Source organism: Rhynchophorus ferrugineus, unplaced genomic scaffold (assembly GCF_030347505.1).
Source record: "Rhynchophorus ferrugineus isolate W39M unplaced genomic scaffold, kcgeb_rfMv2 rfM7, whole genome shotgun sequence".
In the NCBI taxonomy this organism is placed as follows: Eukaryota; Metazoa; Arthropoda; class Insecta; order Coleoptera; family Curculionidae; genus Rhynchophorus; species Rhynchophorus ferrugineus.
The window spans coordinates 30,735,870-30,760,209 of NW_027472586.1; the positions used below are offsets into that span (position 1 = coordinate 30,735,870).

At 31.7% G+C, this 24,340-nt stretch overlaps 1 protein-coding gene across 3 annotated transcripts in view; it reads left to right on the top strand.

Annotated features, from left to right (window-relative positions):
- The window catches only part of Elk (Eag-like K[+] channel), a 348,673-nt gene that overhangs the window by 295,166 nt on the left and 29,167 nt on the right, over positions 1–24,340 (top strand). For all 3 annotated transcript variants that reach the window (XM_076409682.1, XM_076409683.1, XM_076409684.1), the window contains exons 10-11: positions 17,904–18,103; positions 20,774–21,023. In XM_076409682.1, coding sequence (XP_076265797.1) covers positions 17,904–18,103; positions 20,774–21,023 — 450 coding nt within the window. The remainder of the gene's footprint in view (positions 1–17,903; positions 18,104–20,773; positions 21,024–24,340) is intronic.

The window sequence follows — 24,340 nt, forward strand, 5'->3', positions numbered from 1 at the left end:
CATATTATATAACTGAAATTATATGATAATACTTATTGCCCACGAGCAGATTGTTGAAATTCTAAGAGATTAATAAGAAGAAAAGTTCTTTGCCACTGATATCAAAATTATAATTTTTGAAACACCGACTACTTCTCACATATTTTTATTGATGGGACATATTTTTCACATTCGTTTTTCTCCAAATTAGTATGCTGTTTACACTTCAAAAGAATGAAATATACCGATGTTTAGAATAAAATGGTAATACTGTGACGTAAAAATAATTTAGAATGTTTGGGTTAGTTACATTATCTATCCATCTATCTATCTATATCGAGTCCGGGGAAGGTTTATATATTGAGAAAACATGGAATAATTGCGAGAAAATTACTAAAAACAACAATTTAATTTCCCCAACAAAATGTTACTGTCACTATCATTCATAGTTTCCCGTCACAAAGGATCGACATTTTTGTTGGTTGACTAAAAATATTGAATACCTAAAAAAAATATAAAACTACCGGCCACTATCAAATCATCAATCCGCTATAAGAATATTTAGCTTAATAAACATTGAAGATAATTTTTCGATATTAAATACTTCACAATAATTTATATTCCATAGATGGATGTATTTTATATAAGTACATTTATAACATGAAAATCATGTAAAAAAAACGTATATATCAAATATGCTAATAGAAATTTTGATTCGTTTTCTAACTTCGATCGAGTGAACATTTACCAAAAATGGAGATGGGATTTCTAGGTACTGTTTATGATAAAGCATATTTTATAAATGTATTTCTCTCAATGTTATTAAATGGTCACAAATTTAGCGTCGAAAAACTTTCTCTACTTCTGTTATTAACCATGACAAGGACAAGACGATCTGACTTAGGTCGTCGAAGTCAATCAAATGCGCGACGAGCTATCTCACTTACTAACCGCGCTGATAAACAGCGAGAGTCAGAAAATGATAATAGTATGTGACAATTGCGTTCGATTGTAACTGGAAATGAACTGGATAGGCTTAGAATACAACGAGAATGTACACATTAAATACAACAGCGAACACGTCACAATGTGATCCAAGAACAAGTTGCATTCCACTATGGTCCGAAATACAATTGGAGAAAAAAAACTCTATAACATCTTAATTTACAATTAATATATTACTACTTTTCCTATGTACTTGGACTAATTCACAAGCAAGACGAGTGCGAGAAAATACATCAATATGTATTCCTCAATTATCAAATTATAATAACTTATACGTATAGTTTAAACTAAAGATATCCTGCGCGCTGTCCAGCAATTGTATTGCTTCCACGTTAGTACGATTTAGTAATCTTCTTTTTTCAAGGCGAAATCTTGGATAACTTCGCAAATACATTTGATTTCCGGGTCATCGTGTAGTTCTTCGTTGGTTACGTAGCGATAGGCATTGGTAATTAATCGAAGATCCTTGTTTTGACAGCGTTGTATGACTAGTTGATTTGAATTTTTACTGCACCCCATAGGTCCAAATTGGTCTTCTAATTGTAGTATAGATCAACCTCTTTGATTTTAGATCAAATTGAGAGTATCTTCCGACTAACCAGTATAGTTGTTTTATTTTGGTTCTAATGCGTTTTGTTTTTTGCCTAAGGTGACGTAATTGGAGAAATGACCGTCGTTATTCAATTAAGTCAATTAACTAATTAATGTCAATGTAAGGCATTAAAATACAGCGATGAATCTACTGTGTTATGTTCTGGCAGTGGAAGACTAAAATTTTCATAATTGTTTAGTTCGTTTCGTAATTCTTAGTTTCTGTAATGGGAAATAATTCTAACCATTATTTGAACAATATGTCCACTTTCAAGGTATACTATAAAATTACTAAACATTTTGTTTCAACATTGAAATTTTATTAGAAAGACAATAAAATCTTAAACAATTACAGGATGGTTAAATTAATTTTTTTCTAGGAGAATTGCTACCAGATGACGGTCATTAATTCTTAGAATTTTATAGTATTGTCATTTTCAGTTAATTAATTTCAGTTTCAGTTATTGTATTTTATAGACAACCCGAACAGCAATTTACCGTACCGGATGCCATTTGACAGCCACAATATCGTCATAAGAACTGACAAAATACCAACCTAAGCTGTAGTTATTGTCGGCGAAAATTTACAAGATAGATACAGGTGATAGAAGACAGACAGACAATTCGATATATTCCAATTACAAGCACTATTGCTTGAGAAACGTCATTCAGAGATCACTGATCGCTCCAACAACGAAACGGAACTTTTCTAATTAGAAGTAAATGAAATTTAATTAAAAAAAAATTATTTCCGCAAAATTTCCTTCCAGTAAGTCACCAGCTCGTGCGGTTGTTCCGGTCCTTCGAGCCCTTTATACCGACGACCGTTCACTGTTTTTATGTCCCTCGTCATCGGCCGACAGAAGCAAATTAATTTGAACTGGATCTCGAGTATTTTGATTGGAGTTTGTTCTGTCTGACTTTAATAATAAGCAGGCTTTTTTTGGAGGAGACCGTTATTGTACAAATTCTGAATTATGTCTCATTATATTTTCTTGGACTTTTAACAATTACTAGTCATTGCCCTGTTCTCGATTTTCGTCCACAATTCATTAAGTTAATCATGTTTCCCTCATAACGGAGTAAAGTGAATAATTTCAAAATGATCTGTTTCTAAAACCTGTGTTCACGGTATTCTTCATGTAAAATCAGAAAAGTATTTATGATCAAATATATATATAATCATTCGATTAAATATAATTTCCATTAACTTTCAATAATAGACAAAATATTAATAAATTTAAATTACTACACCACTGAACATTATAGCAAAATAACAGGTCAATTGAAAAGTACCCGGCCTACCATAGAAAACACATATTTTTGGCAAAATTAGTTTCTTTTATTCAACATAATTCCCTTCAAGGGTAATACATTGATTATAGCGACCCTCCAACTTTTCGATACCATTTTTGTAGTACGACTTGTCCTTTGCTTCAAAATAGGCCTAAGTTTCGTAGATCACCTCTTCATTCGACGAAAATTTCTTTCCAAAGAACATCCTTTTGTGATCTGAGAACTGGAAATAGACGCTGCGGGCCAGATCTGGAGAATACGGTGGATGAGGAAGCAATTCGAAGCCCAATTCATGGATTTTTGTGACGATGCATTATCTTGGTAAAGCAGCACTAACTTCTACTTCAAATGCGGTAATTTTTCGGCGATTTCGTCGTTCAGACGGTCCAATAACGCTATGCAATAGTCGCTGTTGATGGTTCTCAAAATACAAGCAATAGTGCTTAGACGCCATAACCTTGCCAGCCGACTGTTACATTTTCCCACACTTTGGGGCGGATTCATCGTATGCAATCCACTCGAATGACATCGACGCAAAAACGGGTATATTACGCTTGATTATCTTCAAACACTGCTCCTAATCATCAAGTCATAGTTGTTTTTAGTCAAAAGTGAGCTCGCACTTTGCACAGACGTTTCTCATACCTAAATATTCGTGATTGATATGATGTACACGTTCAGTTGATATCTCTAGAGTGTCTGCTATTTCATTCAATTTCAATTTAGGGTCAATCAAAATCACTTTGTGGATTTTTTAAATAATTTCCTCGGTAACAACCTCTTTTGGGCGTCCACTGCGTCGGTTCTTCGGTTCTCATTTCACCACGTCTAAACTTAGCATACCAATCCTTGATGGTTGATTTTCCTGGGGCAGTGCCGGGAACTCTAGCCAAGTTTTTGCTTCAACTGTATTTTCTCTTCAAAAAAGCAACATCTGGTCAACACCTTGCCTTTTCATCCATTTTCTTCACAATAACAAAAAATGCTTCAGACAAAATGCTATAATTCAGAAACTAATGATCCGACAACTGTGAAATATATAAACGCTTCTTTTGAGGCTTAGGACTAACTAAAGACATATAGAAAACATTTAATTCTAAAAGCGCTATATACGTGTCAGGCCGGGGACTTTTTAATTGACCTGTTATAATAAGCAAGATTATTTTCAGGACTGTAAAAACGTCACAGCATCAGATATAAGTATACATGACCTTTCTTTACTTTTATCGTATAAACAAAAATATAGAGTAATAAATAAAGTAATTCATATTTGTATATGTAAACAGAGAATATATGAATAAAACTCAATAGGGTTTCTTATTTTTTACAATTTAGAAATGTATATTAAAGAAATGTGTTTACAATCATATGTTACAATACAATACATTTGTTACAATAATATTTTTATGATTCTTTATCATAATCGTCAATTAGCGTATTTCCTCAGCATGACTTGAACAGTAGTACAAAATAACATCGGTCATATTGAAATAAGCCAAATGAAATGCTTGGAGCATATTCACCCTGTTTGTCTTCGATATCGTATTAAACTTAATAATGTCTTGCTATAAAGGAGGAATGCACAAAGACGCAGTTTATGCACGTTTGTCGAATGGGATATGAATTAAGGGGCGCAATACTGACCCATTTTATCAATATTAGTATTTTAGATGCTGACCGCAAAAAGATATTCGAATTTTAAAGATGTTATAGATATTCATCAAAGTTATTAATTAAAAGTCGATTTTTTACAGTTTAATGGTTAGTAAATATGGGCATTTTCAATAAATGACAATAAAACTATTTTCTAGATTGTTCATACATATGTTATACATATGTTAAAGCTTCAAGCATTCTTCACTTATATAGCCTGAGGATTAATGAAGAAAATACCAAAGCATTAGCAACTGATGGATCACCTACTTTTTATCAACATCAAAAGTGGCATACGCAACTGAACAAGCAACAAGCAAAACTGTAGCCCAAACTGCAGGAGCTTTTGCTTCTTTCATACGGTGTGTGTGGCAGAGAGGTAATATTACAATCAATACTATCATCCAGGTCTTTCATATGCTTAGTTGTCTATTCTGTATAGCTCCGGGACTCCGGACTAATTCATTTCTTTTAAACGATTATTTTGTCAGTCGTGTTGCATAGCTTCTAGACTTGGACAATATTATAGTTTGAAATCTGTAAACTTGAAATATTTCAAACGTAATGCTTAACACAAATTCTGCTATTTCTCTCCGTGGCCGTATAGTAAATCAAGTTATGGGCACTCTTAGTATGAATATCATTTATATAGACCGCTATAGAGTCTCCGCAGCACCTAAAAGTAGTTTATTGATTATAAAATATTTTTTTAATTGAACCCACTTCATAAAATAAATAAGGAATTCGCTAAAAAATAAAAAAATAATCAAATCTAGATTCTTAACACAAAAAAAAACGTTTTAAAATAAAATATGTATATAATTATCGTTGTAATAACTAAATAAAAATAAATAAAATCCATATTTAACCAATGTACTACAAGTATTTTATATTCTACCATATACACACAATTTAATTTAATACCTAACAAATAAATTAGCAACAAATTAGATATGTTTTATTCGCAATTTAATTTTTTGTATATGACAAAAAATTATATTATTATATTTGGTATTGCTTAGACTCGGCGCCGACTCAACCTCCACGTGTCAGTTGAACACTTTAACCTCTAAAACATAGATTCAGTTATCTACAATACTTCTACGACTTCCCATATGATATGGTTAGTGCTTAAAAAGCACACTGAACGGTTTTTGCACTGAAGGACTTCCGGTCTTCCATCACATCAGTTTAAACATTATACACAAATATCTGATTATTTTAAATAAAAAAATATATGAAAACGTTGTACAGGCCTTTGAAATTTTAAATTTTCCCTCGATTTCCTCGAATAAAACCATCAGATCCTGACTTGGTTCCATAAAAAAAAAAATATGGAAAATCGGCCCAAAATTGAAATACAAAAATATAAAGTCGAACATAGAACCTCCTCCTTTTTTGGATAAAAAACTTAAGCTTGTTTTACGTAAAAAATAAAAATGTGTAAATAATAATTATTTACTACTAACTAGGTCTCTTGACGGTAATATTAGGTGTCATAATTGCACTTTCAAACCAAATCGAACAGGATACAACTTCAACCTGTCCAGAAGAAGTAAAAATATTAAGAACGAAAGTAATAACAGTTAAAATGATCGAGTTGTACATATCCAAACCTTTATATTATCGTAGTTGTTGAAAGGTCGGGGTCTCGGAGAACAGAGAAAATAGAGAAGGAAAAACGGTTTTCCAGTATTACATGACGGTTTAATTACTAGGGAAGCCGAAACCCCTCTTTCACTAATTACATATGCGCGGCTGCCCTGGAAACCCACCAATCGGAAACAATCTCATTTCGACAGTTTCGACGCGAAATCCTGCTCGGGGAAGTTTTAAAAGTCGAAAATCATACTCCATATTTTCTGTTGAAGCATACTTCACATTTTTGTTGCGACGCAATAACAGTATTATATATTTTACTGAGTATTTTACTGTGTGATGAAGAAAAACAAAAAATGGGCATGATTTTAAATATATGTATTTAAGCTAATAAATGCTTAAACTATTGACAATAATAATGGATTGGTCGATTTTTTTGTGTTTTTGTGGATCCGAGAATGATTCATAATCATCATATAAGGTTCCAGAAATATTTAACAACATTTTTGGTACCAACTGGTGTATATCTATCAGAGTCACATTTTCATCAAGCGAACCATTGGCTTGAAATATATGGGTACGAGCAAATTAGATTTCTTTTATTCGTAATTTAATTTTTTGTATTAGTTACCAAATTACATTGTTATTTTTGTATTGTTATTTATTTTTCCCTTTTTACTGTTAGATATTTTTTCAATAAATTACCCAGTTATTTGATTAAATATTGCTATGGGTAGGTCAAATAAAAGTGCAGCCCTTATGAGGAATAATAGGAATAAATTGTTGCCCCCGCCGGAAATCGAACCTGCGACCTCCGTATATAAGCTGAACGCTCTAACCACTACACCAGTTAATGTTTAAAAAGCAAAAGGTCTTCTGTTTTAATTCTATTACATCAGCTCAGCAATAATATTATACACAAATATCTGATTGTTTTAGATAAAAAATATATGTGAAAACTTTGTACGTTCCTTCGAAATATGTTTCTCTAATATCTCATCGCTGCATAATTCATCAGACAGCCATTTGTTCATAGAGACAGAAATGGGTTGATTTGTTTGTTGATGTTATTGATGGGTTAATGTTACACTAAAAGGAAGAATTCTGGATAAGTTGATTCATTTTATGATATCTTGTTATACTTTTTAGCACCGATAGATCGAAGAGTTTCTTTCTAAAGGTGATCCGGCGTATTCTTGCTATATAGAATGTTCATTGTACCTATCAAATTAAACCAAAACTTACGTACCCAGAAAGCAAGGTATGCAAGGAGCAATTAGTTCAAAACAAATAAACTCAATTTGGTATCTTAGCAATGGCTTTGGCATTGGCAAACATGGAGGATGTTTGAATTCTCCAAATTATAATTATTCTCCAATAACTGATTGACAGTTGAAAAATCCCTGAAGTTATTCTTCAACTATATACTGATATCGCATCTTAATCGAATAACTTTTTAAAACATTATCGGGTAGAAACACGCAAAATTGTCTTTAATAATCGAATTTAAAAGACTTTTTAATCTATGTACTTCTCAAAAACTTCGCCTTCCACTGTGTAGAGCAAAATAAGTTTAGTTTATCTTTTAAATTTACAATTAGTTTCGAAAGTATATCGAATCAAGGAATATCAAATAACCGTGCTGTAACATCTATAACCGATCTATAGAACACTAATATCGTAGTTTCACCACGCACGTGAATTTACTACTCATGAGTTAAAATACACGACACCATCACAATCATAAAATGGCCAATTCTAATTAGTTTCCGAATTTAATTTTATAAAATCTATTAGCCAAGATTTCATATACATTTACATATAGAGTATACTCAAACCAGCAGTCTACCTACATCATCTGAACTGATGATGCAATGTTGCGGCATCAACTCTGAGTTTCAGTACATTTTAACTTTGACAAATAACAAAATTCTAATCTAAATAAAATAATGATACAAAAATGTTATCTATTATAATTTATTTTAACACTATAGTACATCTAATGCATATATTATCGAAGAACCTAAAACTACAATTAATTATACAGCCACAATAATTTATAGGTTAAAGTTGTTTTTCTATATTTACACTGAACTCTTTTCCACACCTCCCATGAGGTAGAGTTACAGGCGTGTTTATTTATGTAGTGGTATTCCGCGAGGCTGTGGTATCCACCTAATTAACAATTATATATCTGAGTAATGTATTTTAGTTTCACTAGAGCACACATGTACCTTTTACGCTTAGTTCTTATGTCCTTCGATACATGTTTCCTTGTAAAGACATTTTGATATCGCTGTATTCCTCCTTAGTTTGTTATGTTAATACCTGTGTACATTTTAATTGATAAAACTAGATTTAATCACTGCATTATCCTTAATTTATTTGCCATATCTGCAAAACAGTTACTATTATTTCTCTCCTCATACATTGTAATCAAACTTTCATGTATATTCTGAACAATAACACACATGTACATAAAGCACATCACTACATAGTATAAAACAAAGTCGCCTTTTCTGTCCCTATATCCCTATGTGCGCTTAAATCTTTAAAACTACGCAACGGATTTTGATGCGGTTTTTTTCAATAGATAGAGTGATTCAAGAGGAAGGTTTATATGTATAATACATGCATAATATACTAAGGCAACATTGCTAATTTTAGAGGTTTCTAACGTGATGTCGTAAATTAACCTATTTTTTTAGGCTTATTTAGCAATTAGCAAAAACGCTTGCTTTATCACGCAATATTACATTGTTCAACAAACAAAATGCAGTCTCATCCCTGTCAAGATACTCATTTCTAATTCCTTTTTGACCTTACTTACCTATGCTTCAACATTTATACGCCTTGTCCTTTTGTACCTGTGAAATTTCATTAGTTTGCTTGCCGAATATCTTTACGAGTCAATAAGTATAACCCTTCCAAAATTCCACAACCTAATTTATATCAGATTTAATCTAATATGGCATTCATTTAACTCCTAGTTTCACTGCAATCACATCTGATTTTAATAGAAATAACCCACCCAAGTCATTTTAATGTCCTGCGTTTCCTTTCTATATATATATATATATATATATATATATATATATATATATATATATATATATATATATATATATATATATATATATATATATATATATATATATATATATACATATATATATATATATATATATGTAAATATATATATATATATATATATATATATATATATATACGTATATACATATATATATATATATATATATATATATATATATCTCTCTGAGTAATGTATTTTAGTTTCACTAGAGCACACATGTACCTTTTACGCTTAGTTTTTATGTCCTTCGATACATGTTTCCTTGTAAAGACATTTTGATATCGCTGTATTCCTCCTTAGTTTGTTATGTTAATACCTGTGTACATTTTAATTGATAAAACTAGATTTAATCACTGCATTATCCTTAATTTATTTGCCATATCTGCAAAACAGTTACTATTATTTCTCTCCTCGTACATTGTAATCAAACTTTCATGTATATTCTGAACAATAACACACATGTACATAAAGCACATCACTACATAGTATAAAACAAAGTCGCCTTTTCTGTCCCTATATCCCTATGTGCGCTTAAATCTTTAAAACTACGCAACGGATTTTGATGCGGTTTTTTTCAATAGATAGAGTGATTCAAGAGGAAGGTTTATATGTATAATACATGCATAATATACTAAGGCAACATTGCTAATTTTAGAGGTTTCTAACGTGATGTCGTAAATTAACCTATTTTTTTAGGCTTATTTAGCAATTAGCAAAAACGCTGCCTAACCCTACGAGTTAGATCAAATTAATGTACTACAGTATTGTACACCCTAAAAAGGTCTACAAAAAAGTCCGCGATGGTATATGTTTATCTTTTAGGGATAACCCACATTAACCATTTTTATTGTTTACTTTTTACGTGAGAAAATGGCTTATTTACGAAGCTATTTTAAGCAATACGGCATTAATCCTTATGGAATTAAGTACCTTAAATACAGTGTGCAATTAATATAGATCAATATGGTTCCTTACAGCATGTAAATTAAACAAATATTTTCGGAGATATTACAAATTTAAAATTTGCATTTAAAAATGTGTAATGTAATAAAAATTGTATGAATTTAGATATTCCAAAGATAGCAGGAAATCTTCATAGTAAGTATAGGGGAAGAGGAATTGTTTTACTCCAAATTTAATGCGTGCAGGCCAAGGGCAGTAATGAATGAACCAAAAATACTGGATCGATTTTAATCATGTTTTCATTGAGTGACATAGGCATATATATTTTATGCCATATGCATATAGGCATATATATTTATATACAACGTTCATATTTTTTCTGTAGTGTATTTAATTTAGCATCAGCATTGCACCCGTGCGAAGCCGGGGCGGGTCGCTAGTTAATTATATACTGACCTTTAGTTGTTTCCTCTTTCCTTACCCTGTCTTGGTAATTGTCAGCCCTGAATCATAAACCAACATTCACAAAGTTTTATTCAGTCACTGCACTTTTAGAATCACTACTCAAGTGAATAACTAAGCTGTTTATTTCCAATCTATCAAAAATTTGCTCATGGTTACACCATTTGTCAATTTCTTATTCAATGTGTCTGATCGAGCTCATCCAAACCGAAGGTGTTATTCTCAACAAGACTTTTTTCCTTAAATCCAGACAGTTCTGGTTTGAATACCCTCCCCGACCGAAATGTCTATTGTAATAATTCTTTGCAAAACTCCATATCAACTCATTTGGATTAAATATGCAGTTACAGGGAGGAAGGCGTAATACTCTGTGGCCATAACATTCAGTAATCTGATCTATCTTTTCTCAGGCTTATTTCTAAAAAAGTAAATTACATAAAATACAACTAAATATTTCATTTATATTTACCGAGTAACAATTTGAAATAGTTCATTCTTTAACATGGTTTCTTCGAAATTTATTTTATGTACTTTAAAACATTCCTTAGTTGCAGCCTTTGTTAATGCACTTGTTGGGATATTCTCTACCAATCTACTATGACAATGTCCACAATAAAAACTGATGGTTCTTCCAATTTCTTTAAAAGCTGATTTTCAAACCACTGCAAAAACAAGTTAGAATTCATTTCCCCATGGTAATCACCCTTGAACTTACAGGAAAACACTAATTCTCCACCAGGAATAAAACAATTCCTTTTTCCAGCATGGAGAACCATAAATCTGCAGCGAATTATTAATAAATGTTATGACTAACAAAATCTAATCCATAGTTATTCTAACGTTTACCTTTTTCCATGAACTCTTAATGTCTTTACACTATAGTGTATAGTGTTGTCATCTTGCCATGAGTGGCCCAATGTACCATTCTGAAAAATCCATGTCTCATCTTGTCTATCTTGATTTCGTTATAAGTTTTTAAAAATTGTATTCTTTTAAAAGCAATGTCTGGCAAAGTTCCATTAAACCCCTTCGTGGCTTATATTTACAACACTTAAATCCTATATTACCCAACAATGTGTGAAGGGATGTTCTACATCCCTTAAATAGCTGCATATCTTTCAGCTTTTTATGGATACAAGATTTTATGGATACTTTTCAAGACTAACAATTTTCTCTGAAATAATTGTATTAAATTATGTTTCAATTGAAAAGAACTACTTACTGTTTTTATACATTTCATATATTTAATATCTGATACAGATAACATCAAGCTGATGTTGATTCGTCACCTGTTTCGTATATAGGAGGTTTCATTTTGGTGAATTTTAGGTTATATTGTTTTTTATTTTTATGATATTTTACTATAATAATACACGATTACGTGAATTCACTGCTGTTTTGAATAGACTATACATTTTATTTCTGATTTGGAAAATCTAAATATATTGTAAAGCAAACACACCTGTGGTCCTGTTATTCTCGATTTTCACCTATATCGGGTTTTTCTTACACAGCTGTCTATACCTTCCGATAAACTGGACACATGTATCACAAAACACTGGTTAAACTTAAATAAATTCGTTTAATAACGTTTTAACCATTTACTCTCTTAATATAGTCTCAAATGTAAAAAACAAACATTCACATTTTAACAAACACTAACTTTTAATTTATTTTATAACCTTTATAAAAAACCTTTAGCACCAGCGAGATCCGATCCTAGTACGTTATTGTCGGCGAGCTAAACTCTTAGCTCGCATGGCTACCCACTGGGTTTGTTTTATATTTTCTGTTACCGATCTGACGTCTATTCCTCGTTGCTTGATTTGGGCGTTATTCATTTTATTGGAATATATTTATTTATAGCACATACTACACAAAAATATTAGGCCTAAAAATTATTCCTCAATATAAGCTTTAACAAATATGATTTGCGGATCAATATACAGACATTACAACAACAAACCAAAGTTATACTTCTATAAAAATATACGAGAAACTTTATTCCATACCACTCATGAGGTTGTTCTAGACGCAATTTTTGTATGTGGTTTCCCCCTTAGGTCTAGTCGATAAGCATCCATTTATCACGCAATATTACATTGTTCAACAAACAAAATGCAGTCTCATCCCTGTCAAAATACTCATTTCTAATTCCTGTTTGACCTTACTACCTATGCTTCAACATTTATACGCCTTGTCCTTTTGTACCTGTGAAATTTGATCAGTTTGCTTGCTGAATATCTTTACGAGTCAATAAGTTTAACCCTTCCAAAATTCCACAACCTATTTTATATCGGATTTAATATAATATGGCATTCATTTAACTCCTAGTTTCACTGCAATCACATCAGATTTTAATAGAAATAACCCACCCAATTCATTTTAATGTCCTGCGTTTCCTTTAATTTATAATATTATATATATATATATATATATATATATATATATATATATATATATATATATATATATATATATATATATATATATATATATTTCTTAATTCTGTAGAATGACTATAAGATGTTATATGATAAATGTGAAACTTTAATGAGGCATTTAATGACATAAAACGAACATCGAAGAATTAATTAAGCTTAAAATATAATGAATTGGTTATAGGATTGAATCCAATTTGCAAAATTAAAATGAAAATTGAATAGATACGCGCTTTTCTTATGTCTCTTCACATTAGAACTGCTACAAAATATTTTTGACAATATTCACAAATCAATGATTTAAACATTTCTGCTGACTAGTTATAATCAAAATGTGAACTGTACATTAACAAATAAACTATAAGCAACAAGATTCTTAACCTTACTTAAAAATACAACACTTAAGCTAGCTTAATCCAAAACGAAATAAACAATTAACTTAAAAAAAATTTAAACAATGTATTCACTATTTTGCATGAACATTTTTCCGTAAAAGAGTTGTGTTGAGAGTTTGCTCACTGTCGATTCCGAGCAGAGTTTAGAGCTGTTCAAGCTAAGTAAATAAGAATGTTTACATGGTACTATTGGATATCCTTAGATCAGAATTAATGAAAAACATTATCAAATGCAATGTAACAACTGCTACTTCACAAAAACAATACATACTTTCACAATCGGGTGAAAGCGATGTTCGAATTGAAGAAATCATGCTTCGAATGACTTTGCCACCCACCAATTATGCCAGATCTGGTCCTCAGTAGCTACTGGGTATTTTCAAGCCTCAAAATAATTCTCGGGGGAAACTGATTTTTACTCAAATAAAGAACTGATTGTTGAAGTTGAAACCTATTTTAAAGACAAAAACAACTATATTTATATAAAGAGTATGAAATACTAGTGAAACCCGGACTGACTGTATGAATATCCTCATTAATAAAAGAGAATCTTGCATAAAAATAATAATCTACGTCGGAAGGCTTATATTTTATTGAGTAATTTATACTCTTTACAAGTGCCTCTGTTGCCACCTTTGTATATATTCAAAAATAAGAATTATAGTGAATTATTAACGCAATTTACCTCTAACTCTATCAAAATAACTAAAATGTTCATGAAAACTATTATTCCAGATTACGTTCTTTAAAATTGCTACATTACGGTTATGTCTTTAATTTTAATTCGCCAGCTAAACTCGCTGATTCTTATGACCGTAATATCACGATTAAATGGTCACTTAAACAGCGAACAAACTGAGCAGCGGCATCTTTCTGCCTTGCTAATTAGTTCGGTTAGTGACTAGATTCAGTTGGCGGGCTTGCGGTTTATTCAGATTAACTCACTTGCTAATGCATGATGTCATTTAGAGTAAATTACCTCAAACTGCCACGTGAGGGGACCTTATTTAATTGTTTCATATTAAAAACCCTTAATCTGTCAGCGATTGATAATGTTTTGTCCAGTATAATGGGAATTAATTATTTTTTAATACAACAGAGCAATTGAAAACTTCCCGGCCTGACGCATAGATGGCGTTACTAGAATTAAATCCACATGTTTTTTAGTTAGCCCTAACCCTCAAAAGATGCGTGTATAAATTTGACAGCTGTCGGATTAGTTCGTGAATTATAGCATTTTGAGTGAAGCAACTTTTGTTATTGTGAAAAAAGGATAAAAAGGAATTTCGCGTGTTGATAAAATATTGCTTTTTGAAGGGAAAATATATGCAGTTGAAGCAAGAACTTGGCTTGGTGTCGAGTTTTCGGACACTGCCCCAGAAAAATCAACCATCAAGGATTGGTATGCTAAGTTTAGACGTGGTGAATTGAGCACTGAAGACGGTGAACGCAGTGGACGCCCAAAACAGGTTGTTACCGACGAAAACATTTTAAAAATTTAGAAAATGATTTTGAATGACCGTAAATTAAAATTGAATAAAATAGCAGACACTTTAAGATATCAACTGAACGTGTACATCATATCATTCATGAATAGTTGGGTATGAGAAAGCTCTGTACACAGTGGGTGTCGCGCGAACTAACTTTTGACCAAAAACAACGACGAGATGCATGCGCATGGAATAATTTTCTTTGACTACCTTAAAAACCATTACCGCGCTGACCATCAACAGCGATTATTACATAGCGTTATTAGACCGTTTGAGGGACGAAATCGCACTTGAAGAAAAAGAAAGTGCTGCTTCACCACGAAAATGCACCGTGTTACAAGTCAGTGAAAACGATGGCAATAATCCATGAATTGGGTTTCGAATTGCTTCCTCATCCAATGTATTGTCCAGATCTGGCCCCCAGCGACTATTTCCTGTTCTCAGATCTCAAAAGAATGCTCGCTGGGAAGAAATTTTCGTCGAATGAAGAGGTGATTGCCGAAACTGAGGCCTATTTTGAAGCAAAGGATAAATCGTACTACAAAAATGGTATCGAAAAGTTGGAGGGTCGCTATAATCATATGTATAATATATATAATAATATATCACCCTTGAAGGGAATTATATTGAATAAAAAAAAACTAATTTTTCCAAAAAATGTGTTTTACTATGGTAGGACGGGGACTTTTCAATTGACCTGTTATAGTTAAGTCTTACCAAACCTTACACCAAAAAGGTAGACTTATGAATTCTATATACGAAGGTAAGATGAAAAATTCTAGAATTGCCATTACTAAAAATATAGATGCAGATAGGAGTTCTTAGGAAGGAACCTAGATACACATGCCATTAGTTGTACAAGATGTTTGAACTAATAATCTAAAGTTCTTTTTCGTTAATATAAGCTCGATGGTCGTTTTGGATGAATTAACACCTGACGAGACTCATCCGAAGTTGATCCTTCATCATATTCTTCATCCATATTCTCTCGCTCTCATCAAGTTCTACCTATCGGATAGATCTATCCAGGTCAAAATCATTAAAATACTTTTCAGTCGAGAACAAATCGATGCTGGCGTACCTCAAGGTTCCAAGGTTCCACAAAGTCGTGTGTTAACTCAAGTTCGCGAATCAATAGAATCGCCGTGTCCTCGTGCCCAATATCGGCTCTCCGATCAGCGGGTGCCTTATCCCCAAATTTAATGCAGTAGCAGTAGCGACCCACAGGGGTCAACTGTGAGGCGGTTTCGGTTTAGTGTATTGGTAAGCCCAGGAGCGGTCCCACATAAGCCGGTCCAACTGGTCACTCCAGGGCAAGTCTCCGCGACCAGGTATGCGTCATGCTTTCCACGGTCTGGTTTTAGGCTAGATCAAAAAAAAAACTTTCTTTTGATGAATTTGCATCATGTTAATATTAAATTTCCTTAGGCAAGTTTATTCTACAGTATTAATTCGTATTGTTGTCCAAGCAACCATGATGTTTTTGGAAAGTCAGTGAGTGGAAGTTCCATAGGAAGGTAATGGTTTTGGACGCTGGTCATGGTCATGGGATGCGTTAATTGATTGTCTTGAAAATGGCGAAAAACAATTACCGCTATATATTAGTTTAACCTTTTTGACCAACTGCCAAACTTGAAGTTTTTTTCCTGAGAAACACTTCGTGTCTAATGAGGAAGTTGAGAGGACCAATAATTATGGGTTTTTCGTAACATTCAGGACTATCGTCTCCAGGAAGGAATATTGATGTTGGAGAAATACTGCACCAACAAAATCATTTTGATTTACAATCTTAATCCTTCATTTTAGAGCATTTTCGCCCAACCCTCAAAGATAAGGCAAAGCATGTGAAGGAACTTAAACTCAATCAATAAACAGTATATTGTTAGTGTATAGTAGTCAGGATTAGAATGACATTGTTAAAAGAAATGATATATAAAATGATAAAATATAAGTTTTGGGATTTTATTTTTAATACAACTTATTATTTGTGGTCTATGCTGTACTGAAAGTACTATTCTGCTAAGCTATGAATTATTGACCGGAACAGGTGATATAATCTCGCTGCACCTATATACTTTTCAGAACTTTGTTCTGAAAAACTTGTATTGTATTTATATTAGTTTTCACGTCCATGTATATTTCAATACTTTGCTACATACTATACAATTGCTAATAGCAATTTATTATGTAGTGATAATTGTGATTTTCTTCCAGTTAATCAATATATTTTCCTATGTTTTAACTTCAGTTCTTTCCTTTTCCTTTTTCGCGTTCCTTCCGAAGTTTTGCATTAAGATTCATTCCGAGATACTTAGCGTTGTTTCTGTATGGAATGATTATGATTAAGAGTATTATTTATTCTTGGTGGTGTTTGTGCGGTCTGATTATACGTGAACTGCACATGCACAGTTTTACTTTCGTTAATTTTTATTTTCCAAGTTTGGCTCCAATTAATTATATTGTCGCTCTCCTGTAGTAATTTTCGTGTGGCTTCTTCGCGATTTTCCACTTGTGATATATCACATGTGTAGAGTAGATAGAGAATTGGCCCCAATATACTTTCTTGTAATACATTTGCTTTAACATCTTTTAAGGTAGAGTAGGCTTCTTCTTATTTGACTCTAAACATTGTGGCTGTTATGTAACATCTAATAGATCAGATCAGTGTGTTGCTTCGGTAACATTCTGTAACTTATGAACAAGGTCGTCATCCTTATCAAATGCTTGTGCTACATCACCTGTAAAATTGTCGAACATTTGTTAATAAACCCAAACTGATGCGTAGATATTAGGTTTTTTCTCTCTATAACAGTCATACAAAATATAGTCAATGAACGAATTTCTCAACATCAAGTTCTTTCATTTTATTTTATATTTTTTCATGAAATATATTCCTTTTCAACGTATTTTCTAAGAATAACTTTTTTACTAAACAAATATATTTTTCTCCGACATTTTGACTTAACATTTACATATATTTTCCATTTTTTTTCAGCACTAATGCATGCCGTGGTATTTGGCAACGTAACCGCAATCATCCAACGCATGTACTCAAGAAGATCCCTCTACCATACAAAATGGCGCGACCTCAAAGATTTCTTCACCCTCCATCAGATACCTAAAGAGCTACAAAACCGAATGCAGGACTACTTTCAAACTACCTGGTCCCTCAACAACGGTATCGATATACACGAGGTAAAGAGAAAAGAAGAGAGAAGAGAACATTTTTCTTTGTGATCTTTATTAAATATTCAAATTTTCCCCTTAATAGAAATTTAAATTGTGATTTTTCCCGTCCCTGGACGGTTTCCAAATAAAAAATGCCCTATAGCTCTGGGAAATTCCGTTTAAATTTATTCTCGGTCATTATTGTTAGTGTCTAGAGGTGAGAGGCTTCGTTTCATTTATTTTTCATTGAATTTTTACGAATAATGAGGGGATGAAATCTGTCGAGGGCTTTTTTGTTGACTGTTCATTTTTTAATTATTAAGTATATGATTAATCTTTACGAGTTTATATCTTACAGCTTAAAATTATATTTAAAATAGAAATATTTTCGTGCTCTTTTGTGATTTTTGATTAACTTGCACTTAATTATACTTGAGTTACATAACCTCGTAGAATATGAAAGTTTTCTGATAAGAAAGATTCTTTCAAAATTATGTGGAGCTAATTTGTATTGTTCTTAGCACCGATACATGGGACAAGCAATGCTGGGGGAGCCCTAAAATTAAGAGATACGAAATTGCATGTTCTGGTGCATAAAGACTCCAAATGGAACAATTTTAAAAACTTGGAAGGCTTGTGAAACATGTGTTACCCGAACACAACAGATCAATGTTTGAACACATATTTTCGCTCCAAGAAGATTTTGTGGTTATCATGAAATGATTTTTGGATTAAATTATTACTGCAAAATTAATAGCATAGCCAACAATTAAATAAACTAAACGAGCGAAAAAGTTGATTGAAAAATAACATTTACTGTGCAATAATAAGACAGATCATCCTAGACTCAGAGAACTCCCTTAATCTTGGAAGGCAACTTATTAACTAGACTTGATAATGAAGTTAAGAACTTTCACTCATATTCTTCGTTATAATTTAGGCTTGAATACAATACCAAGGTCTATAAATGACCTGTTTGTCACAGCTAGACGAAAATATACACTAGAAAGAATTAATACCAGAAGGATAAATACTTAGATAGAGAATCAGACACAGACCAAACAAGTTAAAGGAAAAAAAGAGTAAAAGAAAAATAAGAAATAGTTAGTGGCTAAGACGTATATTGAGAAGTAATCAAGATATTACAAATATATTGTACATCATAAGAGAAAAATCAAAAATGACACCAATGATCGAGATGGTTAGATAAAGTTAACCATTAGTTCGCTTAAGCCGCCCCCTGGTTTTTCTCCTTATCTCCTTGCTTTCCATTATATTTTCCTGTCTTGTGTCCTCCATACATTGTCTGTACATTGTCTTCACCAAGGGAGTTTTCTTCTTTCTATATACTCTTGCACTAATTCAACACTGGGATCTATTCGTATTTCTTTACTTCTCATCCTGTCCATCTTTGTTACACCTCCGAATCTTTCGAGCTATTTCAGTTTGCTGATTGTACTTAGTTTTATCTCTTTTCAAGAGTATCCACGTCTAGCAAGCGAAAGTTGGTTTGTAAATTGCTTTATACACTTCCATATTGCTATTTATTTATTTATTGAATTTGCTATTTATAGCGAAGTACAGAATGATGGTTTTTCCAATTCTGACACTAATATCCACCTCCTGGCTTCCTTTTTCCTTTATCCACTTTCAATTTCTATAGGCTGTTATTTAAAAGCATTTACTTGTTCTATTGTTATATCATCAATTGATGACTTTTGTTTTCGTTTATCAATTGTTCTTACCTTCAAAAGATTCCTACCGATATTTATATTTTTTCCATTTTTTACCCTATATATAATCCTATTTCGCTTATTTGACATTTCCTTATTATTTCATCTATTAATATCATAAACTGAGTTGGACTTAAACATTGGCCCTTTCTTAGTGCTTAGAGTTTGACGGTTTCTAATTCCTTGTTGTTTAATTATTCTTACAACTTTATTATTTTATCAAATGTTATTCAGCAGTTTTTCTATCAAATGTCTTTTCCAAATCAATGAATGTTAGATATATCTGTTTTCTTTTTAGGCTTCAACTTTTTCACTATCCCTCTTAATTGAATCTATGGTATTATAGAGTCAGCCAGCATCTTATGTACTACTGATTTTAAACGTTTTTCTATAATTTGCTTGTATTTCTTTATGGATTAGACTAATCCTTCCATAATCATTACAACCCATGTTATCACTCTTTCTTTATATCGCAACAATAAGTGCCAATCATGTGGAATTTTTTCCTCTTTTCAATCTCTGTTGTAAATTACCGCTAATGATTCAGTAGATTTCTGGTCCATTCTCCAGTAAAATTAAACAAAATTTGTTAAAAATGCGAATACAAGAACATTAAATAAGGAAAAAGTTAACGACAGCACAGAGTAGAAGAAGATGTGTCAATAAAAAAAAATAAAAGGAAATGGTTAGAAACTCATGAGCTCCAAAGAATTAATAGGTTTCTCCAGAAGCGATTTTAAACTAATTATCAATCCATTGATGCGTATTAACAGCATATATTAATCTCGAAATCTATAATTGCATGATTCTTTTGTGTTTATTCCTCAGCCAGTACCATTTAATCTATCGATATAAATTCTCAACCATCGTGTAAAACTTTTTTTGTGAATCAGAATGAGAATAACCGCTTGTATTCTAATTGTTATAAAGCTTACGAAACAAATAATCTATGTATCTTTCACAGACTTTGAAAGAGTTTCCCGAAGAACTAAGAGGGGATGTATCGATGCATCTGCACCGAGAAATCCTCCAGTTACCAATCTTCGAAGCGGCATCGCAAGGCTGCCTGAAGCTGTTATCGTTGCACATCAGGACAAACTTCTGCGCCCCAGGAGAATATCTGATCCACAAAGGGGACGCTCTTAGTTATGTCTACTATATTTGCAATGGATCGATGGAAGTCGTACAGAATAATATGGTCGTAGCGATATTAGGTAAGTTGTTTCTTGTTATATTGATGACATCGAAATTCTCAATGGGAAACTTACCCTAACAATCCTTATAATAAAGTTATATTAAATATTATTTATATCTATAGTATATCCAAAGTACCAGTGAACTTACGTCATCTCAACTTATGACATCAAAACGATACAATGTAGTCGCATTTAACGTTGACATTTTACCCATTTTAGTTTATTTTAGCTTCGATATAAACAATATTCCAATACAAATAAAATTATGAAACAAAAATATATAATTTATTTTAATATTGTAGTACATCTGATGCATATATTATCGAAGGAGTTAAACTACATTAATTAAACAACCACAATAGTTTGTAGGTTAGAGTTATTTTATTGAAGAAGCTTCTGAATGCTCAATCCACCTAATTACTAATTGTACAACTAAGTAATGTATTTTATTTTCATTAGAGAACATATTTGCCTTTTAAGTTTAGTTCTTGTCTCCCTAATTAATGTATTTTCTTGTCAAATCATTCTGTTACACATCCAGAAAGTTTCATTGACTCATTGACAAATTCTGAGCCAGTTTTCAAATCGGTAACTAAGCTGCTAATTTCCAATCTAACACTGCTTCAAAATCATGTATTAATTTCTTCTTCTGTGTGTCTGATGAAGTTCATCCAAACCGAAGAGTGTTATTGTAGACAATCCTTTCCACATAATCAAACAGTTCTTGTCTGTATAGCTTTCTCGACCAGTAGATATGCTACTGTAGTAATTCCTTGCCACATCCCATAACAATTCGATTTGATTGAATATGCAGTGATAGTTAGGAAGATGTTATACTCTAAGGCCATATTATTCAGCCGTCTGATGTACTGTGTGTCTATATTCAAGCCTATTTCTAGAAAATATTGAGATAGTTCATTCTTTAACACACATAACTTTTTGGGGCCTTTTTGTTGGATTCCTGTTTCTAGCATCAAAAACAATATATCTGCAATGAATTATTAAAAAATAATATGATTTACAAGACCTAATCAAAATTTATTCTAACTTTTACCTTTTTCCGTCAACTTTTGTCTTGCCAAGAGTGGCCTAATGTTCAAATGTCTGTATACAGATTGAAATAACAAGCTTACTTTAATTTAATTATATGCTTTTAAAAATTTGTATTCTTGTACAGGCAAGGTCTAGAAGTTGTACTATATAAATTTTATTTTATTCTATTTAAATACTATATTTCCTCACAGTGATCGAAGTGTTTACTCAAAGAGTTGCATATCCCTACGTTTTCTATAAATACTTTTATTGGTGTTAGTTTGGTCTGCAATAATTGTATTAAATTATGTTTATATTGAAAAAATTACTCACCATTTTATAGATAGTACACAAGTACAAGTTTACATAGTACACATAGTACAAGTTTTGTAAATACTTTCTGTTCAGTGAATCCAAAATTATATGATTTTTCTTTTATTTGAAAGATTTTAGTTATAGCGCCCTCACTCATATTCAGTATATCTGCAACACAATCAAAATGTTTCCAGTAAAAACCCCAACAGCTTAATATTTAATGATATTAATAACTAACTCTAACGTATATCTCCATTCCTGGTCGAAGTTACTGGTTATGGACGTAATCTGTTTCTGACTGACTATTTATTGGACCTTGACATTTTCAACCAGAGTAATCAAAAATATTAAACAGCGATTTGAAGTGGATCAAAGCAAAGGGCCAAAATGGCGTTTTGTTTTGAAAAAACCGAACGAATTTTGCATACTGATTTGGTGGCATGTTCGAACATATCAAGCAGCAGTATATCTCTTTTTAAGTAGATTAAAATGAGAAAATATTGTCCGACTCTAACAGGAATGAACAAATTGGGACAGGCAATTTATTAAACATCTTGATGACGTGAGTTCACTGCTACTTTGGATAGATTAGAGAATATCTTTTTTAGCATGTCACTGAAAAGTGCTGCATTTATCGTAATTTTTCTGTTGATCGGAAACCAAGAAAAATCCTTATCAAACACATGCAAAAATAAACCTATACAACTTTTTATAAAATATAAACTAAATAATGTATTATAATATAAATATATATTTTTTGAGAATAATTTTGTTCCCAAAAAAGTATCTCTATTCCCGAAATATTTTTAAAAAATCTAAAGATTCATCCTTTTTTTAAAAACATGGGTTATGTGGCAACAATTATATCCTATTTAGTCAAAGATTTCAGCAATTTTTAGTGTAAACTGTGAGTATTTCGATAGCGTTTTAACTATGGTCACCGAATCATCATTGTAGCTAATTATCCCTGGAGACATCTTCATAAAATGGGAAAAGTAAAAGTATTAATTTTCCTCGTACCATTAATTATGTGATATTTTCGAATTTATTGTTATTGTATCATATCAATTCTACCTCTTAAGGAAAAAATATTCCATCAGTTGTATGAATAAATAACAATTTCTAAACCTATATAACTTTTATACTAAGTACGTGAATTAATTTTAAGTTTTCGATGCATATTCATATATATTCATATTTAAGAAGCCGAAACATAAGCTATATCGTAGGCTTTACATTATATTTTATTTCAAATTCAAAGATACTAATTTACAGGTTAGCAAAATTATATTCCCAAATATTTTACTTTTCTGAATTTTAATTTCCATAGCTTTAGAAATAGTAATCTCATTATAATTAAAATAGAACCATCTGGTCATCTGAATAAGTTCGAAAGACTAGAAATGAAAGCAGAGATTCTTGAACTATTAGATTATTCCTTCCTAACAACGTCCAAATACAAATTTCAGTCAGATGGGCCAAGATCCAGGCTATGCGATAGATTTAATTTAATAAATTCTGCTCATTCTTTTAATAGCCTTCTTCAATTGTACTAGTATCGCATCAAACACTTAGCATCATCTTCCTTGGTATTAACTCGAGCTTTGTAACCGCTTGTGAAGCTTCTCTGGTTTTTTTCAAGATCTTTTTGGCATATAATTGTAGTACGTAATCAACATATTTAAAAATGATTTGGTTTTGTGTTTCGAAATTATTGATATATTTAAAAATATCATCGACTCTTTCAACGATTAGCAGGTCAGAGTCCATTTTTACATCGAAATTTCCAGAGATAAAGCAAACCAAATGAACCTGTGCTACATTTCTCAAATACTTTAGGAGTATATCAAGGACCTTTTTTGAATATTTTTGAATTTGAATATTCTATGGGCTGCTAACTTTAGAACGCTTATAGTATGGCTTCATGGAATAAGTAAAAACTATTAAGAAAGACCGAAATTAGTTTTTCTCCTATCTGGTATAAAATA